Below are 21,903 nucleotides of genomic sequence, written 5' to 3' on the forward strand. Positions count from 1 at the left end.
ATTTGAAAAAGGCATTGAGCCCTCCTTGGAATCCGTGCCGGGAGCGACAATATAACTTTTGCTCAGACGTGTTAGTGACCAAGTGAAGCACTGGATCGACATGGTATCCTTACATGTGGCAGCAGGACTCGGCTTCTTCCTACACCTCGAGAAAAAAAAGTCGGAAATGGTGCCAAGACAATTTTGGCGACTTCAACTAGCTGTACTTTTGCCGGCTCTGAATACAATTGATTTTTTGTGTATTACGCAATCAAATGAAAAACCAACGGAACCCTCTTTAAAACCAACGACGAACATATGATTAATACCAAGAAGGAATTTCAGGATTTGCCAATGGGCCAAGTGGTAGAGGCCAACTTGCAGTTTCGGCCTCGTATAGAGGCTGTAATTGAAACTGGAAGTAATTTATGTAATGAAATAAATCAGAATGGTTTTTTTTTTTTGTAATTTGATAACTGGTAGAAGAGAAAATTGCGATGAAAAAAATCTTTTTTGCAGAACAGATAGGCAATTATTATTATTACATAATAAATTCATTGATTTGTATTCATGGTGTAATGATACGTTGAGATAATCATAATTAAATATAAACATTTTCCTAACCGTTAAAAATGAAGCTGAAGATAACTTATTTTCCGTTGATGATCCTATTAGCCCTATGGGAAAATCGGAAATGCGCATGTTCTGTTACACATCTATGACAGTTTATATATATACATTTACAAGTGATGAATTACTGAATGACATTTCGTTTTTGTTATTTCAGGCCTTAAAACGTTTTGAAAAAGAAAAAGAAATTCCAAAGCATCATGTACGTATGTAACATGTAATAAACATTAGCAAGGATTTTAACTCAATTTCTTTTAGATTCGTAGACATTTATTGGAAATACATACACGAGAAATATATAATTCAAATATATAGCTACAATATATATGTGTATGTATGTAATTATACTCTTACATATCTCCAAAACCCATCATGAGTTGGACTTAATCATCATACCTGGAGCAATTTAAGATTTATTATATCTTAAATTAATATATTCCACCTGAAGATATATTCCTGAAAATTACATATATATATGTAGTGTAATGATATATCTTGAGGCAATCATTTTTTTTAAAGATGGGTAGCAGTTTATAGCTTTGCCACTTGTTATATCTATAGTGCATATTAGTGTTGAGACTCTGTCTAAGACCGAATTTTTTTCTGATTCGGTCTTTAGTAATTTTTTCTATGCCCATATTTCGGTCCTGACCATTATCTCATACTGTAGAGCAAAATGTAATTGTTTTTAAATCAATAGACTTTTTTGGTCTCAATATATACAAAAAAAAACTTGTGATTAAGAGATTTTAAAGGTATAACTATTTCATACAAAAAGATATAAAATTTAATTCACATACATTCTGACAAAAAAGTACCCGTAATTGTTAATTTAAATTCCTCGCAATGAAAGAAATTAATTTTTTTTTGTAGGTTGGGAGCACTGTTTTTCATTGTGATGCCAAGTTTGAGCGCGATCTGTAGAGGAGTTCGCTTGCAACAGCTGGATAAGTCAGTTTACCTCACTAGTGCTCCACGATTTTTAAAATGCTCATTATTTTCTTTCATATCTGCGGTCTGGTGCATCCTAAATTCGTTCCAAAGGAACAAACAGTTAATGAGGAGTACTATTTGGGCGTACTATGGCGTTTGCGCGAGAAAATCTGTGAATAACGACCAGAATTAGGAAAAAACAACTCGTGTATTTTACACGACGATAACGCACCATCGTACAGAGACACAATTGTGACCGAATTCAAAGCCAAACACGCAGTCAATACAATCGAACAACCACCATTTTCACCTGATTTAGCTCTTTTTGAATTTATTTGCTGCCCAAACTTAAATTTCCACTCTGTGGAACACGTTTTGAGTCTATTGAATCCATAAAACAAAATTTGTGGAAGGGTCTAAAAGCCAAATCAAAAAATACCTATAAAAAATGTTTTGAGGACTGGAATAAACGTTGACATATGTGTGTTGCATCTAATGGAGATTACTTTGAAGAATACAATATTAAATTTTAATTATTAATTTTTCTGGGAAAAATTTCAAAATGCACAGATATTTACAAATATTAATTTTTTCAGAAAAAAATTTAAAATATTAATCCTTTTGAAAAAAAAATCCAAAATCCAAAGTTGTTCATACAAAATTAAATTTTTTGTAAACAAATCTCAAACCTTAAATTTTGTGTAAATAATTTCAAAAATTAAATTTTTTGGGGAAAAATTTCAAAATCCATAGTTATTCAGAGAAAATTAATTTTTTTTTGTAAAAAAATTTCTAATAGTAATTTTTTCGTCAAAAAACAAAAACAACTTTATATTAAATTTCAAATATTTCAAAAGATGAATTTATTTCGGTCCTTTAAAAGTCACAAGGGTCTAATACCGGCCTAGGATTTTCAGACCAAACCCAACACTAGTGTATACCTATTATTTGATGTACCCAATAATTATATAAAATTATATTATTCTTTCTATAATAAAAAATGCAACAAAAGTTATGTGTTTGCTAAACACAGCCCTTTACGTGAATATTTTAGTCACATCCTTTTCTGCAGCATTGTGTTCAAGTTAAATTAAAAACATGTGTTTTTTACAATAATTAAGAAATACATTTTTGAATGTAGGTATGCAATATCCATGTATGTATATAGAGGATGCAACAACATAACTTCCTTTTCTGATAATGAGTGGCAATCAGACTGTGCATAGAAGTAGTGTTGTCTCAATATCAGAGTTTTAGCGTGACTTATTTGAGTGAATCGTATATGTACATAAGGTAGAAAATAGGAATATCGTCTCAGTTAATAAGTAATAGAGATTATTAGTTGACATTAGATCCAAGATCCCGGGATTTTTTGGGGTTTATAAACAGGGAATCTTGCATCAAATTATTTTATAATATTATTTTCATTTGCATAGTGAAGACCCAAGATTTGGAGTAGCATTAAGGTTGTATTGGTCCTTATTTAAGCCTTAAAACTCCAGTCCTGTCCAGTTAAGTATCGGTCGGATCCAGTTCATTCCTGCATATCAGTCCTAAAACTTATCAAGTTCGGTCCTTGATGACATCAATCAACTTTATTTCTTCTTTTTTTAAACCAATTCTAGTAGTAATAGTCCAAAGGATGGGCAGTGTCAAGGACTGATAAGACCGGTCTTAATAATTCACTGGAGTGGACCGAATAAATTAGGACTGATACAACACTACGTAGAAGTAGTTGGCGTGATTTCACTACAGGAGAAAAAGGTCAAAAGTGTTCTTCAAAATGCAGTTACTCACTATCCTGCTTTGGATTGATGAGGAATGTGCGTTTGCCGTCAAAAATAATTATTGACAAAGCATTCGGGCAAGACCGATTCTATAATTGAATTGCTGATGACGTCATTTGTTTTTAAATAATTGGGAACAACTTAATTTGAAATTAAACATCTTGTATAAATCATATTTGGTTTATTAAATTAAATTAATTGCAATTTAGCTCTTGAGTTTCTGTTCTAGTGATTTATGACAATCAATTAAATGCTTTAATTTATGATATACAAAAACAATTTTTTATAATTCATTTTGATAATTTGAGTGCAAATAACTCCACGGATAATGTGCTAGAGAGCTGAAATTAGTGTTCTCAGATGCAGTGTCTTAAAAAAATTCTAACTTAGTGAAATTTGTCAAAGTCAGATGATTAAAACCGGATTTATTCTGGAAAGCTAATATTCTTAAGAGTTTTGCGAAATCGCCAATAACTATTTTTTTTAATCAATCCACATTTTTAATACCAAAATATTGATAATTAATTTTTTTTAAATAATTATCCCTTTACAATCTTATAATGAAAAGTTATTTAAAGAAAAATTTAAAAAAATCACCCGAAATTAAACTCAACTGTCCACAGAGATAATTACTTATTTAAATAAAAAAGGACGCCTAAATTTATTTCACAAAAAGTTCAGACTTATTTTATAAAATATATTTATATAGGTATGTAGATATTTTTCTTTAAATAAATGTCATAAAACTTTCATGGTTTTCCAATTTTGAAATTTTTTTCTCTATATTGTTAAAGAATATGCGTACTTGCAAATTTGCGTATGTTTCAGCTGAAATGTTTGACTATAGTAGACATCAAGAAGGACAAATAGGCAGAAAGTTACAATAAATGTAACTACAGTTATCGTTCTTTTGGAAACGTAGATATGGAATTATCATAAGAAATTATATAATATTGTTGTAAATAAATTTTGTTTATCTAAATTTGTTATTTGGCAGAAAAAGCTGTACTTTATAGTTGATAATATAAAAAAATACTTTTTTTATGCAAAAGTGTAAAATTTCAAATTTTAAATGACATTGACATGAATATTTCTCTAAATGGTTAAAAATTAGGTAATGATATCCATAGACTAAAATGAACATTTTGAAACAATAAGAACCTCATATTTGGAACATCTACAAAATTAAACTCAACCTTAATGGACAATGGGTGGACGTTACCGATCTGATATGATTTTCAAAACTATGTAAAATAAAATTTTAAATGTGTACTAATATTCTAAAACAAAAATAAAACTTTTTGGTTTAAAAAAACATGTTTTATTGCTTTTTGAAAAATGGGAAGTTATATTAACGCACCTTTTATTTAAGAATAAAAATTATGATCCATGCTATATAAATTATTTTAAGTAGGATTTTAGAAGGTAGGCTGGAAGGCTGTACCCCTTTCTCAACGAAAGCATTTTTTATTTTTTACTAAAATTTCAATATCTGAAATTAAATTAAATTTTCCAAATTTATATTCCGAAAAATTTAATTTTCTGTGAACAGCTATTGGAAATTTTAATTATGTAAAATGCTGTGGTTTTTTGAATTTTTTTCTAAAAAATTGATTTTTTGAGTACAACTATGAATTTTTGAATTTTTGTGAATAACTATGGGTTTTTGAGAAAAAAATTTATTATTTGAAAGTTGATTTTTGAATTTTTTTTCCAAATAAAATTAATTTTTTGAGAATAACTGTAGATTTCCATTATTTTTGAGAATAGCTATGGATTTTTGAAATTTTTTGGAAAGAAAAATAATTATATGAGGAAAGTTGTAAATATTAAAAATTTTTGTAATTTTTTTGTAATATTTTTTTTTTTTGTAATTTTTGAATTTTATTTTTAAAAAAAATTCAAAAACCAATCTCCCCTCAAAATACAATCCTGCGGAAGCAATATTTTCAATATTGCATTATAGCTAAAAAAAATTATTTGAAATGAAGTATTTCATATGATATACCGTAGAATATTTGAATTCCATGATTTTACATTGTAATAAATATTTAATATGTTAAGAATATTGCAAAAATATGATATAACTTCGTATGGGCATGTATTATCTTTTTGCTTTGATTACTATTTGGATGAGTCAATGCCAAATGACTTAAAATATGTATATACATTAATGAAACTTTTTTACCAGTGATTCTTTATTTTCCCCTTAGGTCATTTCCCATCCCATTCTTATTTTCAACATAACCTCAAGTCATCTTGAGTGCTGGCTACGGTCATCAAGCTAAAATTAAAACATAACTCCACCAAAAAAAAAAAGATCTATTCATAAATCAAATTAACCCTTAGTCATTCTTTTCTTGAGCTACCATTTTGAGCAATTATGTTTTTTTCTTCCCCAAAAAAAGTTTATACTATCAAAAGGTTTTTTGTTTTGTTTTAAAACCTCAGGCAAGGCGTTAATGTTGCTTCTATTCCTAGAGGAGATATTTGGATTTTCTTTCGTTTTGTACCTAGAGTATCCCTTTGATCTACTTTATATTTCTCTTTTTGAAGGGATGAAAATTTATTTTATACCTGCGAGTTTTTTTTTTTTTTTTTTTACTGAAGTTTTAAATGTTTTTTATAACCATAATTCTTCTCTAAAGTGTTTTTCTACCATATGTATACATCGTTGACAAGATTCACGCTGATGTGACTTCTCTGTAAGGTAGAAATGAAGAACTTCTCCCTCCTGTGACCTCTTAACCTGATACTTTCCCACAGTAATAATAATTGTTCTTCCTAACGTTCATACTCAACGCGCCTGCGAGGAATATCCCCTAAAATATCAACATTTTCTATTCCCCAAGCTCATTTACATTGTGTGAGTCATTCAACGGGTATCAGTCACTCTTTGTCAGCTACAAGAAATGGATGGTAAATCCTTGAGAAATAACCTACTCCGATCTTCTAGCAAGATTAATGTATTAATTAGATGCATTTGGTCAAATAGTAGTTATCGTAAAATATCCATATTAAATCCATTCCAAGAAGAAATTGAAGAAAATGAAGCCAACGAAGCCCTCGAGTCCCAACTTAAGGACATTCTTTAAAACGAGCTCCCTGAAAATGTGTGAGACGGAAACTAGAAATACGCATTAAAGAGCCTTTCCTTGGAAAGAAGAAAATGTATATTACTACAAAGGAGGATCCTTGAAATGTCAGTCTTAAACTTCATGTTATATAAGGACTGCAAAGTGGCCCAATTTGTGTGCAAGGAAAGCACTGGAAAACTGCATTCAGAGATATCACCTTAGTCATTGCTTGCGTAAAATTTGTCAACGAAATAATTTCACGAATATTAAGTTAATATATTTTTTTGCGAATCTAACATAATTGATTGTGTAAATTGAAATAATAAATTATTATAAGATGCACTCCTAATCATTTTGTAGTTGAATATTATTTTTTAGTATAAAGTCTTGGGCATAGTTGGAAGGAGGTGTTGAGAAGGACATGCCACATAAATATTTACAACATTTATGTTATGACATCTTTGAAAAGTCCTAACTGCGCCACTATCATTACTATAAAATTGTGTTTCATTTGAGGTTTACCAATTCATCGGAATCGGCTCAATAAGGCCGATTCTACCCATACTTGTGCTTACTCATTTAACTACATTCATTATTGTGCAAAAAAAATTCTAATTTTATTATTTTAACCAATGATAGGAGGTAGGGTCATAGTGTAGACTAACTTAGGTTTAAGACCCTAAGGGGCCCTTAGCTCGAATAAAATTATTTCCATTAAATTCATATTTTAACATATAATAAGTCCAATAATAATGGACCTAGATAACAAAATTCAAGTTCATCCATTGGAAATCAAGGTCTATTCAGTTGTGCGGACAATATATATGAGCCGACCTGGAATAAATTGACTCTTGAGCACGGAAAGGAACTACCTTTGTAAAGGATGTTAATTTTAAATTATTAACAAGTAATTATAATCATAACAATTTATCTCTTTTCTAGTCAAGTCCTTAGTAATAAAAAGTTAAATATAACAAAATTAAATCATTTGTAATTTGTTTATGTAATTCTTTTATATTTATATATTATTTATAAGGAATCGGTGGGGAAATCGTTCATAAAGAGGGTATCGGAATCGCCTAATTTTTTGCTATGGGTACATCTCAAGTTTTTATTTGATTGCATATCTATTCTTTAAAAAAATCAGAATTAGATTCCATCATGATATGTACTGTATGTATATGACTAAATTTTTCAATTATAATATCGAAAAATAAATAGCAATGGTTAGTTGGTGCTCCTTTTAGGCAATAATCCGTGTATACACATGAATTTGTCCTTCTGTTTTTTCAACAGACAATGGGATGAAAATGTAGGTCCGAGTGGGTTCTATATAGAAATGTGTTGAATACTTTCATTTACACCCGTGAATTATACGGACTGTGTAATTATTCGTATCTGCAAATTCCCTATTTTTATTCCTAAATATTAGGCACATTATTAGTCCAAGCATTAGTTTACCCTTTACCTATTTTAAACTAGTATAATTGCTAACCAGTGCTTCCAAATTTGCACAACATGACCAATTTTATCCTTTCACAGATGCATTTGCGCTCAAATTTTGCTTTTGCATTTTTAATGTTTCAAATTATTTTTTGTTTCAATGTTTTCTCAAAAGCTTATCATTCTTATTCCTACTATTTAAATCTACGTATTGTAAGTGATGTCATAGGAGAGCATATTAACGAAACAAAATAATGATTTTAAAATATAGTTACATGATTGGATATTGTGATTTACACGGACAATACTTCTTGAATAACTGATAATTGATTGAGATGGACAATCGCCTAGATACTTTGGGACATTTACTCTACATATATGTGTCACAAGGGTTTTTAAAGGTTATCTGTCATAGAAAAACAGTATTGAAAAGGGTTTTCTTTTCTAGTTGGAGTTGTCAAAAACAAAAAATCTATGTATGAAGACCAAGTCGTTGGAAGCAATTTTAAAAATCAAATTTGGACTTCGACGGAAGGAAAATAATTTTTTGAACATTTTTTTCATTTGAGTCATTTGGAAGCACTGCCTTTGGCCCTCATTTTAAACGGTAAAAAATCAAATTTGAATTGAAATTCCTTATAACATTAGGAGCATGCTTATTCTCATTCTTAATTGTTTGTTGGTGTATACCAAATAATGTAAAGTTTATTTAAAAAGTATTTCTGAAACCCTTTTTTAAACTGATATGTATATTGATTATCATAGATGGAAGTAATATGATAATGGAAGAGTAGGATGGCTTTTTGTAGTTGCTACTTGAATGAGTACTTTTTTTATTTTTCAAAGCTGTTATCATTAATATTTTAGTCGTGAAGAGATAATACCTAAGTATAAAGTAACCATTAGTGCTTCAAAGACATAGAGTAGGAGAGCAAATCATTTATAACTGAGTTATAAGTTATAACTTGCTGGACTCAGAGTAGAATTGAAAATCGATATCGGAGTAATTTCTGCCTCTATCATTTCCAGATGCAGAACGGATTTTGAGTTAATTTCCATCATTTCATAGCTGCATACAGCTAATTTAATGAAATGTTGTGACAGCTAAGCTTATTTCCTCCCAAACATTTTTCAAATTGTCAGGCTGACCACATTTATTTTCAGTTTTTTTTTTTTGCATACTGGCAGATAATATTATTTACAACTATATTGATTATATCCATTCTGTAAGAAAACATCTTTCTCACTTGTTGCGTAGTATTAATGTGCTCCCTATTTCCTTATTTATGACCGTTATTTCGGGTAGAAAGATTGTACAAAGGATCGCAAAATCTTATTGTATATCCATAAAGCAGCGGTTTGTCTTTAAGATTAAACAACGCTAGGGGTGGGAGTGTCACTTGAAACATATTTATAAAAAAGGGTGAGACGTTAAATGATAGAAACTTAAAATATATTTTTTAAAGTGATCATTTTAACAATGATAGGTTTTAGAACATTAGTATTTCCTCCTATTTGTGTAGTTTCTGTTAGAAGGAGAAGAAGGTCCTGTAAAGAGTTTGAAAGACAAACGATCAAAATATATCAATGGATCTATTTGAACGATTCTACCCTTCTGACCCTTTCATAGCTTCAAAATTTGATAACTCTTTTTTTGAATCACAAAATTAAAAACAAAATAGGCTTTGTTATTCTATATTCATCTACTAAACCAGTGAAAATAATGAAATCGAGGAAATACTTTTGTAAGAACTATTCACCAAATCTAGATAAATAAACTTAAATATAAAACATATGTATAGGATTTTTTTTTAGCAAAGCAATATTTTCGTGAATACTTTTTTTTATAAAAACACGTTATTCATTCATCAAGAAAGGCCTTCAGAAAAAATATTTTTTTCTGTTGTTAAATATTTTAACATTTTGTCAATCACTTACCTTTTACACAAAATGTTACAAATTTGGATTAATTTAGATCCAAATTTCCAACTGATATCCCATTTTTTCGACTTGAAAAAGCCAGCTTCCCACCAATCAGAAGCCGTCTCAGAGCGCCCTCAAGGGGTAGGGCCTTATTTTTTGGAAAAAAAAATCGAAATCAAATTTGGAATGTTATTTTTTGGAAATTTTTTTTAAGAAACCTTCAGCTGTTTACAAAAAAAATTTCAAAAATCGATAGCTATTCATTGAAAATTATTTTTTGGGCAATTTGATATTGCAGGGGGGCACGTCTCTGTAATTGTAATATATCTATTAAAGTAACAAAAAATCTGAAGAGCCGTTTGGGAACCGAAAGTCCCGGTTCCTTTAAGCGAGCCTAGCCGAAAGAGCAAGCATTCTGATTACTACTGAGGATCAGTGGTAAAACTTATATATTTTGGTACTTGATGACTTAACTCCAATTTATTCCTGCATCTTCTTTATTCAGTTCTAGTACTGGAGTCCGAAGAACCGACGGTATTTACGACCAATCCCAAGGACTTATAGGACCGATTCTAAGGTTGGATTAGATAGAATAAACAAGGACCTCCACTAGAATAGCCACATTCATCCCCTTTTCCTCTTTCAGAACGACCTTAAATATGGATATATTGGAGTCAAATGGTATTTAGTGTGTCGTAAATAGTCGGATATTTTAAGAGTTAAATTTATAGTCATTTATTTTCACAACTCACACGCTAACTCTTATTTAATATTTGTTCTAAATTAGCGGTTATATATAAATTGTAATCCTTCTCCTGACAAAAAAAAAAAAACCTCGTGAACACGTAGGGCACTAAGAATAGGTACATATTTATAGATAAATATGAAAAAAACTTTACCTAGAAGTTTAAAATAGAAGGAGTGTACTTACTTTTAATTATCTAAGTCACACAATATTTACCAGTACAATAAAGGTTAATATAACAGGCTAAGTGGCACAGATTTAATTAATACATATTTTCAGTATATGCTAAGATTTGAATTATATATAAAATCTGTTATGTTAAAATGAATTTTGTTTGTTTTAATTAGTGAGCTCTCGTAAGATCAAAGTACTACTTAGTCATCCCAACATATTATTATTTTCTCTCAAACTTTTTTTATTTTTCTTTCATTCTTGAGGAGAGAACAGAATATAGGAATTGAAGTCAGCATTTAATAGTTAGGTGCGAGTGTGGCTATAGAAACGGTATACATACCAATATATACACTTCGACGTGGAGACGCTCGATAAATATGATAACCCACCTTTACAATGATAATTTCTTTGGGAGTTATTATCTTCTATATATTATAACAAAGGTTGTCTTTTACTCGTCGCATAATTAGTTCGGGCAATGCCGGGTACTACCACTATAATTCATAAATTTTGTTGCAGCATATTTCATATGCTGCAACATACTAAAATACTCCATAGGTCTCCACGGTGATGAAAAAATTGGGAACCAACGCTCTTAGCAACATTTTACTCATATTTAAAGCTTTGATGGTTCCATCCATAGATAGAATAAGCCATCAATGGTGTAAGTGACATGAATAAATATATATTACATACATTAATTTGAATAAAGACATAATATTTAAGTGTAATTATGAATTCTTGGTAAATGCACATTTATTTTGTTCGTAGGCTCCTTATTCAATCATATATATATTTCCTTTCATTAATATTAATTATTTTTACATATTTATCATAATTTCATTGAGTAAACTCTTTACGAAGTATTTGATTAAATCAAAATGAAGTCAATAGGATTAATGGCTTACATACTATAAGGTATAATTGGATAGTAATGAAGGCTTAATAATAAAGTTGTAAAATATATGACCTGCTTGTATGTTAAAAACAACAACCTAAAATGAAGAATGAAAATGACAATTGGAGGAATGTTTGAGAAGCGAGCGGCTTGACTGTCATGATATTTATTAGGAAATCAAGGGTTTCCGAAAGGGGGTGGGTTGGAGGGACTGTATCCCCATTCCCAAAGATAAGGATTTTTTTGCTTTTTTCAATTATTTTTTTTTCCAAAGAATTTAATTTTTCTAATTTTTGAAAAAAAAAAAAAAATTCAAAACCCAAGCCCATCCCAAAATATAATCCTGTGGACGCCCTTCTCAATAAATAGCTTCTTTTTTTTGTTATGTTTACGTTTATATTTATAGAAGTCTAAGAAAAAATATGAAAGGTATAAAATTTATTTTTGAAAATTATTGAAAACATGAAATTGAGGTATATAATCTTTCGAAAGGATTAATTCTTTTTTTCCCCAAATTGAGTAAATATAGGGGAAATATACATTTATAGTAGTGCCGTCGGCAAACTGAGGTTTTTCTCTTTACTTATATTGTAATTGACTATTATAATGTTTAGATTATAAAAATTATCAAAAGTATTATTCAAAAATAATCATATTTTAGTACATCTTTAATCCCAATGAAGCACCGTATAGTATATATTTAGAGCCCTAAAAATTATTTTCGAGCTTCTTACATCTTAAAGCATGCAAAATGATCTCAATCCCCAAAAGGTATATTTTTAATAGGTAAAAATTTCAGCGTCGTGTCCGTTCTCATTTATTTAGTCCAATCCATATCCAGTCTTATGAGCGATCCTTAGAGCTGTCAATGTTAGAATTGATTAAAAAAGAAGAAATAAGGACTTAACTGAGCAAGACTTCAATCTTCAGTCCTAATTAAGGACTCACACAAAATTACTAAACTTTACAAGCACATAAACAAGTTTATTAATAATGTATAAAAATATTTTTTTTTCTTTTTGAATTGTTTGGTCAATTTATTTTGGGACATAATTTATTATCAAGTAACTAACTAACATTTTTATAGCGTCTAATTATAATTTTCTATAGAATGACTAAAACCCCTATAACAAGGTTTATCATACTTACATAGTCAATTATTATTTATGATCAAGTGTGAGAAATGTTTAATGTATAGTTGTGTATATAAAACTGGATGCCCGGGGTCAGATATTATTTTTCCCTCTCTAAATTGGCAGCCTTTTCGTTCCAAATTTGGATAATTGCTCAAATGTACAATAAGTCTTTCACAAGGGAGTTAACTTTTTCACATTAATAATCGATTCTTTAAAAACTAAAAACAAACGATAATATATGTGAGCACATTGTAAAAACATGTTTCTTTACTAATGAGATTGTTTTTGTTTAGTTTTTTTTTTTACAACCGGTGATCATTTACATCTACATTGTCATTCCCCAAAATTGTACTCAATGAGCCACAAAAATGTATTCAATATCAAAATCAAACTTATTGGTCAATTGATAAATCAAACAAAATTGAACGTTATGCATTTTTCAACGGTATAACTATATTCATAATTTTATAATTCAACTACGATTGTTTTATGACAAAATAAATCCATTATTTTTATTTTTACACAAAGTAAATCAAAAAACTTATTAATATATGCCTAATATATGGTAAATAGGTACATTCTAGGAAGAACAGAAAAACTATATGTATATTAAAAGATGTAACAACAAATTATCTTTGAACAAGATCCCGGGGAACAATTATTTTCCTTTGAAATATAGAGATCCCGTTAGTAAATATTAAATACAATGAAATTTATATTAGTATTTCTTATTATATATTAAGAAGAAAGAAGAAATTTTCACTTAATGTCTTACTCATACTACAGATATTTTTATTTCTTATTTATTGTATCACTAAAAGTGCGACAGTTGTTGTTTATTTTTAAATTCTGTAATCCAATCCAGGTCGGACAAAAAAAATTAAAGATCAGTTGATGAAAAAGCTAATTTGTAGTAGATTATATTTAACTAAATGAAAACTGTATAATGAAATAATACTGGCAGTATGTCCCAAGAATTTCGAGTAGGTTTAAAATCCAGAAAAATCTTGGGAAAACAGGATCCCAGAAGAAAAACTTCGGTAAATCATTATTACAATTTGCAGTTAAATAACAAATCTTCATGAAATCTGTTCAATTTATATTATACAGAGTATAACAAGGAAATCCCACGCTTTTGATTCATCTACATAATTTAAATTAACAAAAAATTATCATTTCTCAGTTTTATTTTAAAAAAAAAACTGAGCAGCAGATACAGTCATTAAGAATGTAGCCTTTGCTGACCTCAACAACACTAATTTTGGGCCCTGAACCATAAATAGGCCCTGAAAACTAAATTCCGTTCTAAAGTCTTGCATTTCAGGAAGATGGAGTCGATATTGAATTTCTTGGTGGTGTGAGGACTTCTGTTGACATATGACTCCAGGTAATTCCTTATAAAATCCATCAGAATCAGATGAGGGAAGCTAGGATGCCAAATATCCTTGGACACCCATTGTGGCAATGCTCCTGTTTTTTGTTACACTCTGTATATTTTACCTTATTTAAAACAAAAATGTTTGTGAAAAAGCAATTTATAATTCATAACAAATCTTCATACGACAAATAAAATAAATCCAATTAGATATTTCTTTTAAAACACACATTCTATCATTTTAATTAATTATTACCAAACAAATCAGCATTGATGATTAACACTTATTTTTACCTGCTTACTGTCCTCCATTTATTTATTGTCTATATACTAAAATACTGGTATCATTAATTTTTTTTATTGGAACTATTTTTGAAAAAATCTAAAAATGTTTTGTTTTTTTTAAATTTGAAAAATTAAATTTTTTGGAAAAAAGTTCAAAAATTCAATTTCCATTATTAATTTTTAATATACAATTTGGCATTTAAAATTATTTAAAAAAATAAACATCTATTCACAACAAATTAAATTTTTTGCCAATGATTAAATTTTAAAAATCCATTCACGAAAAAATAATTTTTTTGGAAAAATTTATAAATAGTCCCATCACCACTTATTATAGGTATACTTAATTTTCACAGTATATATATTTATTAACGGGCTCCCTTTGTTTCACAATATCCCGTAATTTTTAAATGTGTTTTCGTGATCCCGATTCCTGGAATTGACAAACCCTAGTAATCATATTTTAGATATGTATACTAACAATTGATCCTAAGATCAATCATTTATCAAGTTATAACATTACTTCTTTTTTCCAAAGACAATTAAAAAAAAAACATTATCGGAGAAGTTGTACTTTTTATATACATACAATGATTAAACTTCGGTAGTTAGGTATGACTTTAATACCTAGATATATTTTTTTTTATCTATAATTAAATTGTCATTGAGGGCTAATTATTTTATACAAAAAGATGCCAAATTTTATGTTCAACATATTCTTTATGGTTGTGGATCATTAGTTTTTTAAATAATTAATTATGGGCGATTCTGCAAAGGTCTTAAAAATGTTGGTTTTTATGAAATAAATCCGATTTTTAGGGCGTCCGCAGGGTACTATATATATATTTTTTTTTGGGGGGCGGCTTTTTTTCTAGAAAAAAATTTAAAAAATTCAATTTCAAATATTAAAAATTTTGAAAAAAATTAAAATATTAACTTTATCGAAAAAAATTTATAGCTAATCACAAAATATTTAATTTTTTGGAAAACAATTTTAAAAATCCACAGCTATTCTCAAAAACTTAATTTTTTGGAAAAAATTTGAAAAATCAATAGTTATTCACAAAAAAATAAATTTTTGGGAAAAAAATTTGAAAAATCCAATTAAATTTCAAATATTCAATTTTCTTGTAAAAAGCAAAAATTCCTTTATTTTTTTTTTTTTTTTTTTTGGGGGGTCTCTAGAATTACTTTCTGTGGAGTTATTGACGTACAATACTAATTTCAATTTATGTAAATGATAAGAAAAAATGATGTTTATCCTATATTAGAAATTGAAGCAAATTAACTGCTTATTATAAATAGAACCAATAAATACTCAGATTCTAAATTGTAATTAGTTTAGTTTTATACTATATATATTATCAATCCATTTTTTGGCTATATGTATTTTCGACAGCATACGTACTTTCCTCACTATGTAATAGTTACTGACTGTATTTTCAAGAAATTTTTTCCATCTGGAATTAATCCACCCAAACCTTGTTATAATTATTATAGCCTGATTTTTACACATTTTAAAAAAGGAAGTTTAGCTACCGCACCCTGTATGATGCAGGGTTTGAATAGACATTTTTAATTAATATACTTAAAAAATATATTTCAAAGAAAACAAAATGGACAGGCAAACCAACCAACATTTATAGCCATTTTTAATTTTTCGTTTTAAATCATAAAATAACGAATCCATGGCTTGTAAGGATATACGAAGAGTTTTTCTTTGCATGGTTTCTTTTTGATTTTATTATTACTTGTACTAAAAGAAACAATTTGAAAATAAAAAAATATATACGTTGGAACTCTGTCCAATATTTTTAACCTTCTAACCCGAATATCCGTTTTATTTTTGAGGAAATTGTTTTATAAATAACATTGTTACATTGGTGTAGTAAATAGGTGAGGTCTCCTATAATATGTATAGACGGTTTACTTAAAATATAATGTGTCATGTCTAGAGGGATATTAAGTGAATTCAATCTTATGATTAGATCTTAAAAGCTGCTTATTTATAATGAAGTGTATATTTTATTAGAATGAATGAAGATATCTATTGATTGTTTCTTCATCAGCAGTGAGTAACTATTAAGTCGTTTCATCAAATACGGCTAACTTTGATCATTACGCCTCTTTCCCCTTTATTTGTTAGTGGACCGAAGTGCAACATAGGTACTGAATACTTTTATAAAATAGCTATCAATCATCAAACTCAAAATTCTATTGCAGTATTTGGAATTCATCAAAAGAAAGAAATGATCAAGTCTACTCTAATGGGACTTAATTATGTCATTGTTAAAAATAAAAAAAATCAAGACTTGAAATTACGTCAGAAACACTCACGGTAAAAATACGCTCAGAATGAGACTTTCAGTTGAAGATCTCGGATCTTCTTCGGGCGGGAATAACTCCCAAAGAGATTTCTACCAAGTTCATGGTGTCCAAAATTTTCACCAAGCAGCAGCTCTCCAGCAACCATAATAAAAAGGAAGCTCTCAGATGCAAAACTGGTAGTGGAGGTCAGAAAAAAAGTTATTGCCCAAGTTGATTTGGGTCCCTGCACCTCTAATGGAGCCTGACTGACTTTACGTTTTGGGTTCACTTGGACTCAAGGACCTATACCATCCACCGTCGAATATATCCAGCCTGATCACCTTTGTTGATGTGTACATGGTCAAAGAGACCATCTGCAACATGTGTTTATCCTTTAGGCAACGGCTCAAGGCCATCTTCGCCGCCAAGGGTGACGGCATGGAGAAGTAATTGTTTTCAGGGAGCGTTTGAAGAACATTGAAAGTATAAAAAAAAATATTCTTTTTCGTTTTAGAGGAGTGGTACTTAAATCTTCTTACCTCCCTTAATTTTCAGAATGTCAATAAAATAGTATTCCATGATATGGCTTAGAGCAGAGAATAGGGATCAACAACTTTTCAGAATGAAGGGTCAAATGAGCTATGTATTACTTTGTAGAAGACTATGTTATTTAAAATATATATATAATGAAGATTAGTGTTGTTCGGTTTAAACACTATATAGTTGTACTGGGGTACTGATGCACTTAAAATGGTACTATGTATAAGTGTACCAAACTGCAGCATGTACTTACTTCTCCCCTACGTCCCCGAAAAAATGGCCTGCCGATGACGATATCACTTGAATTTTTGACAAAATCCTGAAAGAATATTATCCGAGATATATATTATATATGTAAAACAAGAATTAAAATTAAACTGTACAAAAAACAAATTATCAAGATCATAAGTTAGCCCCGCCACTCAAGCCAAAATTCTGTCGGCGGTCCCTATAAATACATGATAATTGCCTTTAACGACGTTTTTGTTTTGCATTTTTAGTCGTAAAAGTATCGAAAAATACCAAAATACTCATACCTATATTACTACAGAAACTGGGTCGAAAATATTAGTGTTGGTACATTTAAATAAACACTATATATGTATAATAAAAAGACAATTTTATAAAAATAAAAAACAAGATGGACTTTTTTTTAAAAAAGACGATTTTGAAAATAGAAAGTACTATTATCTTTTAAACAACGTCTTTAATTGAAACTTGTACAATTAATTAAAAAATGCTTAATCTCATCTAGAAAAATAAATAAAAATGTATTTTGTCAAATATTCCTTAACATTTGATTACAAAAAGATAACCCGAATATATATGTACAAAAAAGCGTTTCCTAAAATAAAATGTCAAGAAAATATTTGCTAAAAAAATCTAGCCACTAATATTGGGGAAAATTTGAATGCCCCCTTAAAAATATATTCATCCCCATGACCTATGCTGGGCGTCCACATTGGGGGGGGGCGATAGCACCGAAAAATTACAACCTCTTGTATATTTTGTGCTGAATTAAAAAAAAAAAAAAAAATGAGCTAGCCCTCGCCCCTCCCCGAAGGAAAAAAAAAGTCCTATAGACTATGGGTCTTAAAATTCAAGAATTATGAGTAAATCCTAAAGAATGATTCAAGCTTTAAGACTATTTCTTTTGTGTAAGCACATGACGTCTGAAGAGAGAATACCTGTTTTTATCTTCAATAGAAAGAAAAAAAATTCTTTATGTCAATCATAAAGGAACCGTGAGAAGGAATTCCATGATGGTTTCTCACCTCCATTCCACCTGAAAGAAACCCATTTATGTAAATTATTGTTTTTTGCAATGTTCTTTTAGGTCTGGCTGCATCAACTTGGCATTATGATGTCACTTAAATTGAAGTCGAAATGATGCAACTGGACTTAATGGAATCATTTTAATCTCTATACAAAATAGTGAATCACTCTGGGGCTTTATTTTATTCTTATGAAAATTTTGAGAGTTAAACTTTTTTGCAAGAGTTTAAAATTGAACGCATAACCATGTTTTTAGTACAGAAAAGGGATAAAAAAGAAGTAAATTCTATATTGGTAGGGTGTTGGCAAGGTGTAGCTGAAGGAGCTGTAGCTCACCCCACCTCCAAATTAAGGAACTGTTGTTTTTTAATATATTTTTTTTCTTCATTCGGGGAAATTATGCAGCAGAACAAAAATTTAAATTTTTAAAATTTTTCAAAATAAAATTAATTTTTTGTGAATAGCTATGGATATTCATATTTTTCCTTTTTTTCAGAAAATATTAATTTGTGGATTTTTTTCCTAACAAAAATCCAAATATAATCTACGGACGCCTCTGATTGGTAACGATACAAATTAATCATTTCATTGGCGGGGGTTACAGACCTTGTAGAAGCCCTTGTCAAGCATGAAAGCGATCCCACTTTTAGATAAAATTAATCATAAAATTTTCTACAAGTAGTTATGAGATTTTATTGCGTAGTAGACAGTAATAACTCTCTTTGTCAGTCAAGACTTTTATTATTTTGTATTCATGATGTATGTAAGTATCTACGAAGTCATTTGGGAAATCAATTTGCATTTCAAAGCTGAAAATTCTTGGCATACTTTGAAAGATATCATATGGTATAGAAGTAGGGTTTGAATTACTCAAAATACATGTATTTTCCCATGAAAATTCCTTCAATAAATGTTATGTGATGCGTCTCAAATTACACTGGTGAAGAAGAAAAATCGTTACAGAGTTAATAAAAGTCGTTAAAATGGCGGTTATTTAAGTTTCTCAAACCTCTAGTACAATTATATATCATTATATGAGAATTAAGATTCCCAAGGTGTGAATCGTTTGTAATAACCCTTAAATATCAATTACTCTTTATCTGTATACTCTTCCATCATTTTCTAGATACAGCCTAAGCATGAACCTAATAGCTAGGAAAATATATGTTATGTATTGTTAAAAGAAATAAACAGCAAATCAAGATTATCACATCAGTTTATTATGGATTAATAAAAAAAGTCAAAACAATAACAATGGATTCACAAAACGTGGGAAGACAACCGATAACAATATCACAGATAGCATATAAAACAGGGACAGTTCGCCTAAAAGGGCCTCCAAACATTTTCAGTCTTGATGGATTTTTTAGGTTCAGGAGGAGGTGTAATGGAACCTGAGCTCACATAGCCTAAGTCAGAAGGTGAAACCGAGGATGAGGATTCGTTGAGGGATGAAGTGGAGACACTGAGAGGTTTGGTTAAGTTATTACCAAGATGTGACATGAGTTCGGAGCCAAAGTGTACATTAATCCCAGGTATGGAGGAAAGGTATTGTGAGACTTCACTTGCACATGCCGTATAGCCAGCGATATAACGATCTGAAGGACTGTTCTTTGATATAACTTCTTGGTTCTTGAGTTTTCGTAAATGTCTAACAGTGAGTTCAAGTATGTCGGCCTTTTCTAACTTTGTAATGGATTCTTCCCCTTGTGTTTGAAGAGCCTCAATCATGAGTTCCTTGAGTTCATCAAGACACTTGTTAATACGTGCACGACGTTTGCGTTCGAGAAGAGGCTTCATCACCTTGCGGTACTGATGAGTTTTGGACATAGATGTCTCGTGGTACATGAAAGACATGCCGATGTTTTCACGTCAAACTAAAGTCGTCAAATGAACTTTTTAGATACTACTGCGAAAGAAGATATTAAGGGAATGGAAAGGAAGTTTTTTTATGGTTACTACTCACTGTTCATGTGAACACGCGCTCCTTCTTCTTTTTCAGAAACTTAAGTGTGCGGGTCACAATAACGATATTTTTCTTCCTTATTTTTTTTACGTTGAACCGTGAGAACTCTTTTCAAATTACTATCTCACAGAATTTATTAAGTAGCACCTGCTGCTATTACCACGAGCAGGTATTTTTCTGCCTAATGAAAATAAAATCTGTTGAATGTACGTCATTAAAGATTGTCATTGCATAACCCTTAAGGATATCTTTTAAATCCTTTGATTTGAGACTGCAATTTGCTGATCAAGAATTCATTTGTCTGTATAATTTTGATATATGCTCTACCATTTAGAATCAAATTTGAACCATAAGAGCGGAAAAAAACAATGTTCCATTAATCATATTAGATCCGTCAAAAAAAAAAAAAAAATAATAATTGCATTTAAATTCGATAACAAATGAATTTATAAAATATATTGAAGTTTGTTTTAACTGTAAAAGTATATGACATCGACAGTAAATAAATGCTCTCCACGCTCACACCTATGTACGTAGCATCAGTTTACAGTTACTCATCAAATTTTCAGCCATTTTTGGACGGTAGTTCTTGGGGTGAGTGTTTTTGTGGGAAAACATTCTGAATTTCTACATAGTCTCCTTATACTCTACACACCTATCCCAGCGGGCGGTGCTTCCATCTCTGTAACCTGTACAGTCTATAACTTCGGTGGAATAAGTGTGTAGAGTTACAATTAGACTATGTTGGAGAAAAAAAATCAGATTTTTTTTTCCACATCAACTCACTCAAACGACTGTTACCTAAAAATTGCGTTTCAAAAATGGTTGAAACTTTGTTGAATAACTTTCAAAAGATGATAAATAGCTGTGACTAACTTTTATATCCGAGTGCTGCCATATTCACGTTGAGTTAGGAAACTTTTCAGTGCACCATCGTATATAAATGATATCGGGAGAAGAGTTGCTCTGACAAAAGTATCATTTATATACACACATAGACGTGTATTGTACACGTATGATGATGTGGTAATCCGCTTTAAGAACTAAACAACTTGTCGTTCAAAGTCTCCCAGAGTCATTTTTATTATCACGAACAGTATACAGCGTATCAAGAACGTCCGCATGATTTCATTCATTTTTTTTAGGGGAGGGGGTCAGGGGATGAGGGAGGATCGTTTATTTTTGAAAATATTTTAAAGTAAAACTTTTTTGCACCGAGCCTGAATTGATCAAAGTAGGTATGCTACAAAAGAGGGAAGGCTCTAATCTTTTTTGCTCCCCCATGTTTAAGTTGCTTGAACAGCTGATCGATAAAAGGTTTCGTGACGCATAAAGCGCCATAAATATGTACATCTTTTAAATCATAAATTTGATAACTATTTATTTTAAACATCACAAAAAATTTAACTTAAAAATGTTCTAGAGGGCTT

At 29.9% G+C, this 21,903-nt stretch overlaps 1 protein-coding gene across 1 annotated transcript; it reads right to left on the minus strand.

Annotated features, from left to right (window-relative positions):
* Window positions 1-19,705: 19,705 nt before the first annotated feature.
* LOC121121875 (enhancer of split mbeta protein) lies at window positions 19,706-21,272 on the minus strand. The gene is made up of 2 exons (XM_040716870.2): window positions 20,474-21,272; window positions 19,706-20,416 (listed from the first exon to the last, which is right to left on the minus strand). The coding sequence occupies exon 2, from the start codon at window positions 20,362-20,364 to the stop codon at window positions 19,834-19,836; it is 531 nt and encodes a 176-aa protein (XP_040572804.1). The 5' UTR covers window positions 20,365-20,416; window positions 20,474-21,272; the 3' UTR covers window positions 19,706-19,833.
* Between the last annotated feature and the right edge of the window lie 631 nt (window positions 21,273-21,903).

This window comes from Lepeophtheirus salmonis, chromosome 7, assembly GCF_016086655.4.
Source record: "Lepeophtheirus salmonis chromosome 7, UVic_Lsal_1.4, whole genome shotgun sequence".
Taxonomy (NCBI): Eukaryota; Metazoa; Arthropoda; class Copepoda; order Siphonostomatoida; family Caligidae; genus Lepeophtheirus; species Lepeophtheirus salmonis.

What these genes read in the sequence shown, in the direction of transcription:
- LOC121121875 (XM_040716870.2), bottom strand. Translation starts at nt 20,364, where the DNA reads ATGTCTTTCATGTACCACGAGACATCTATGTCCAAAACTCATCAGTAC.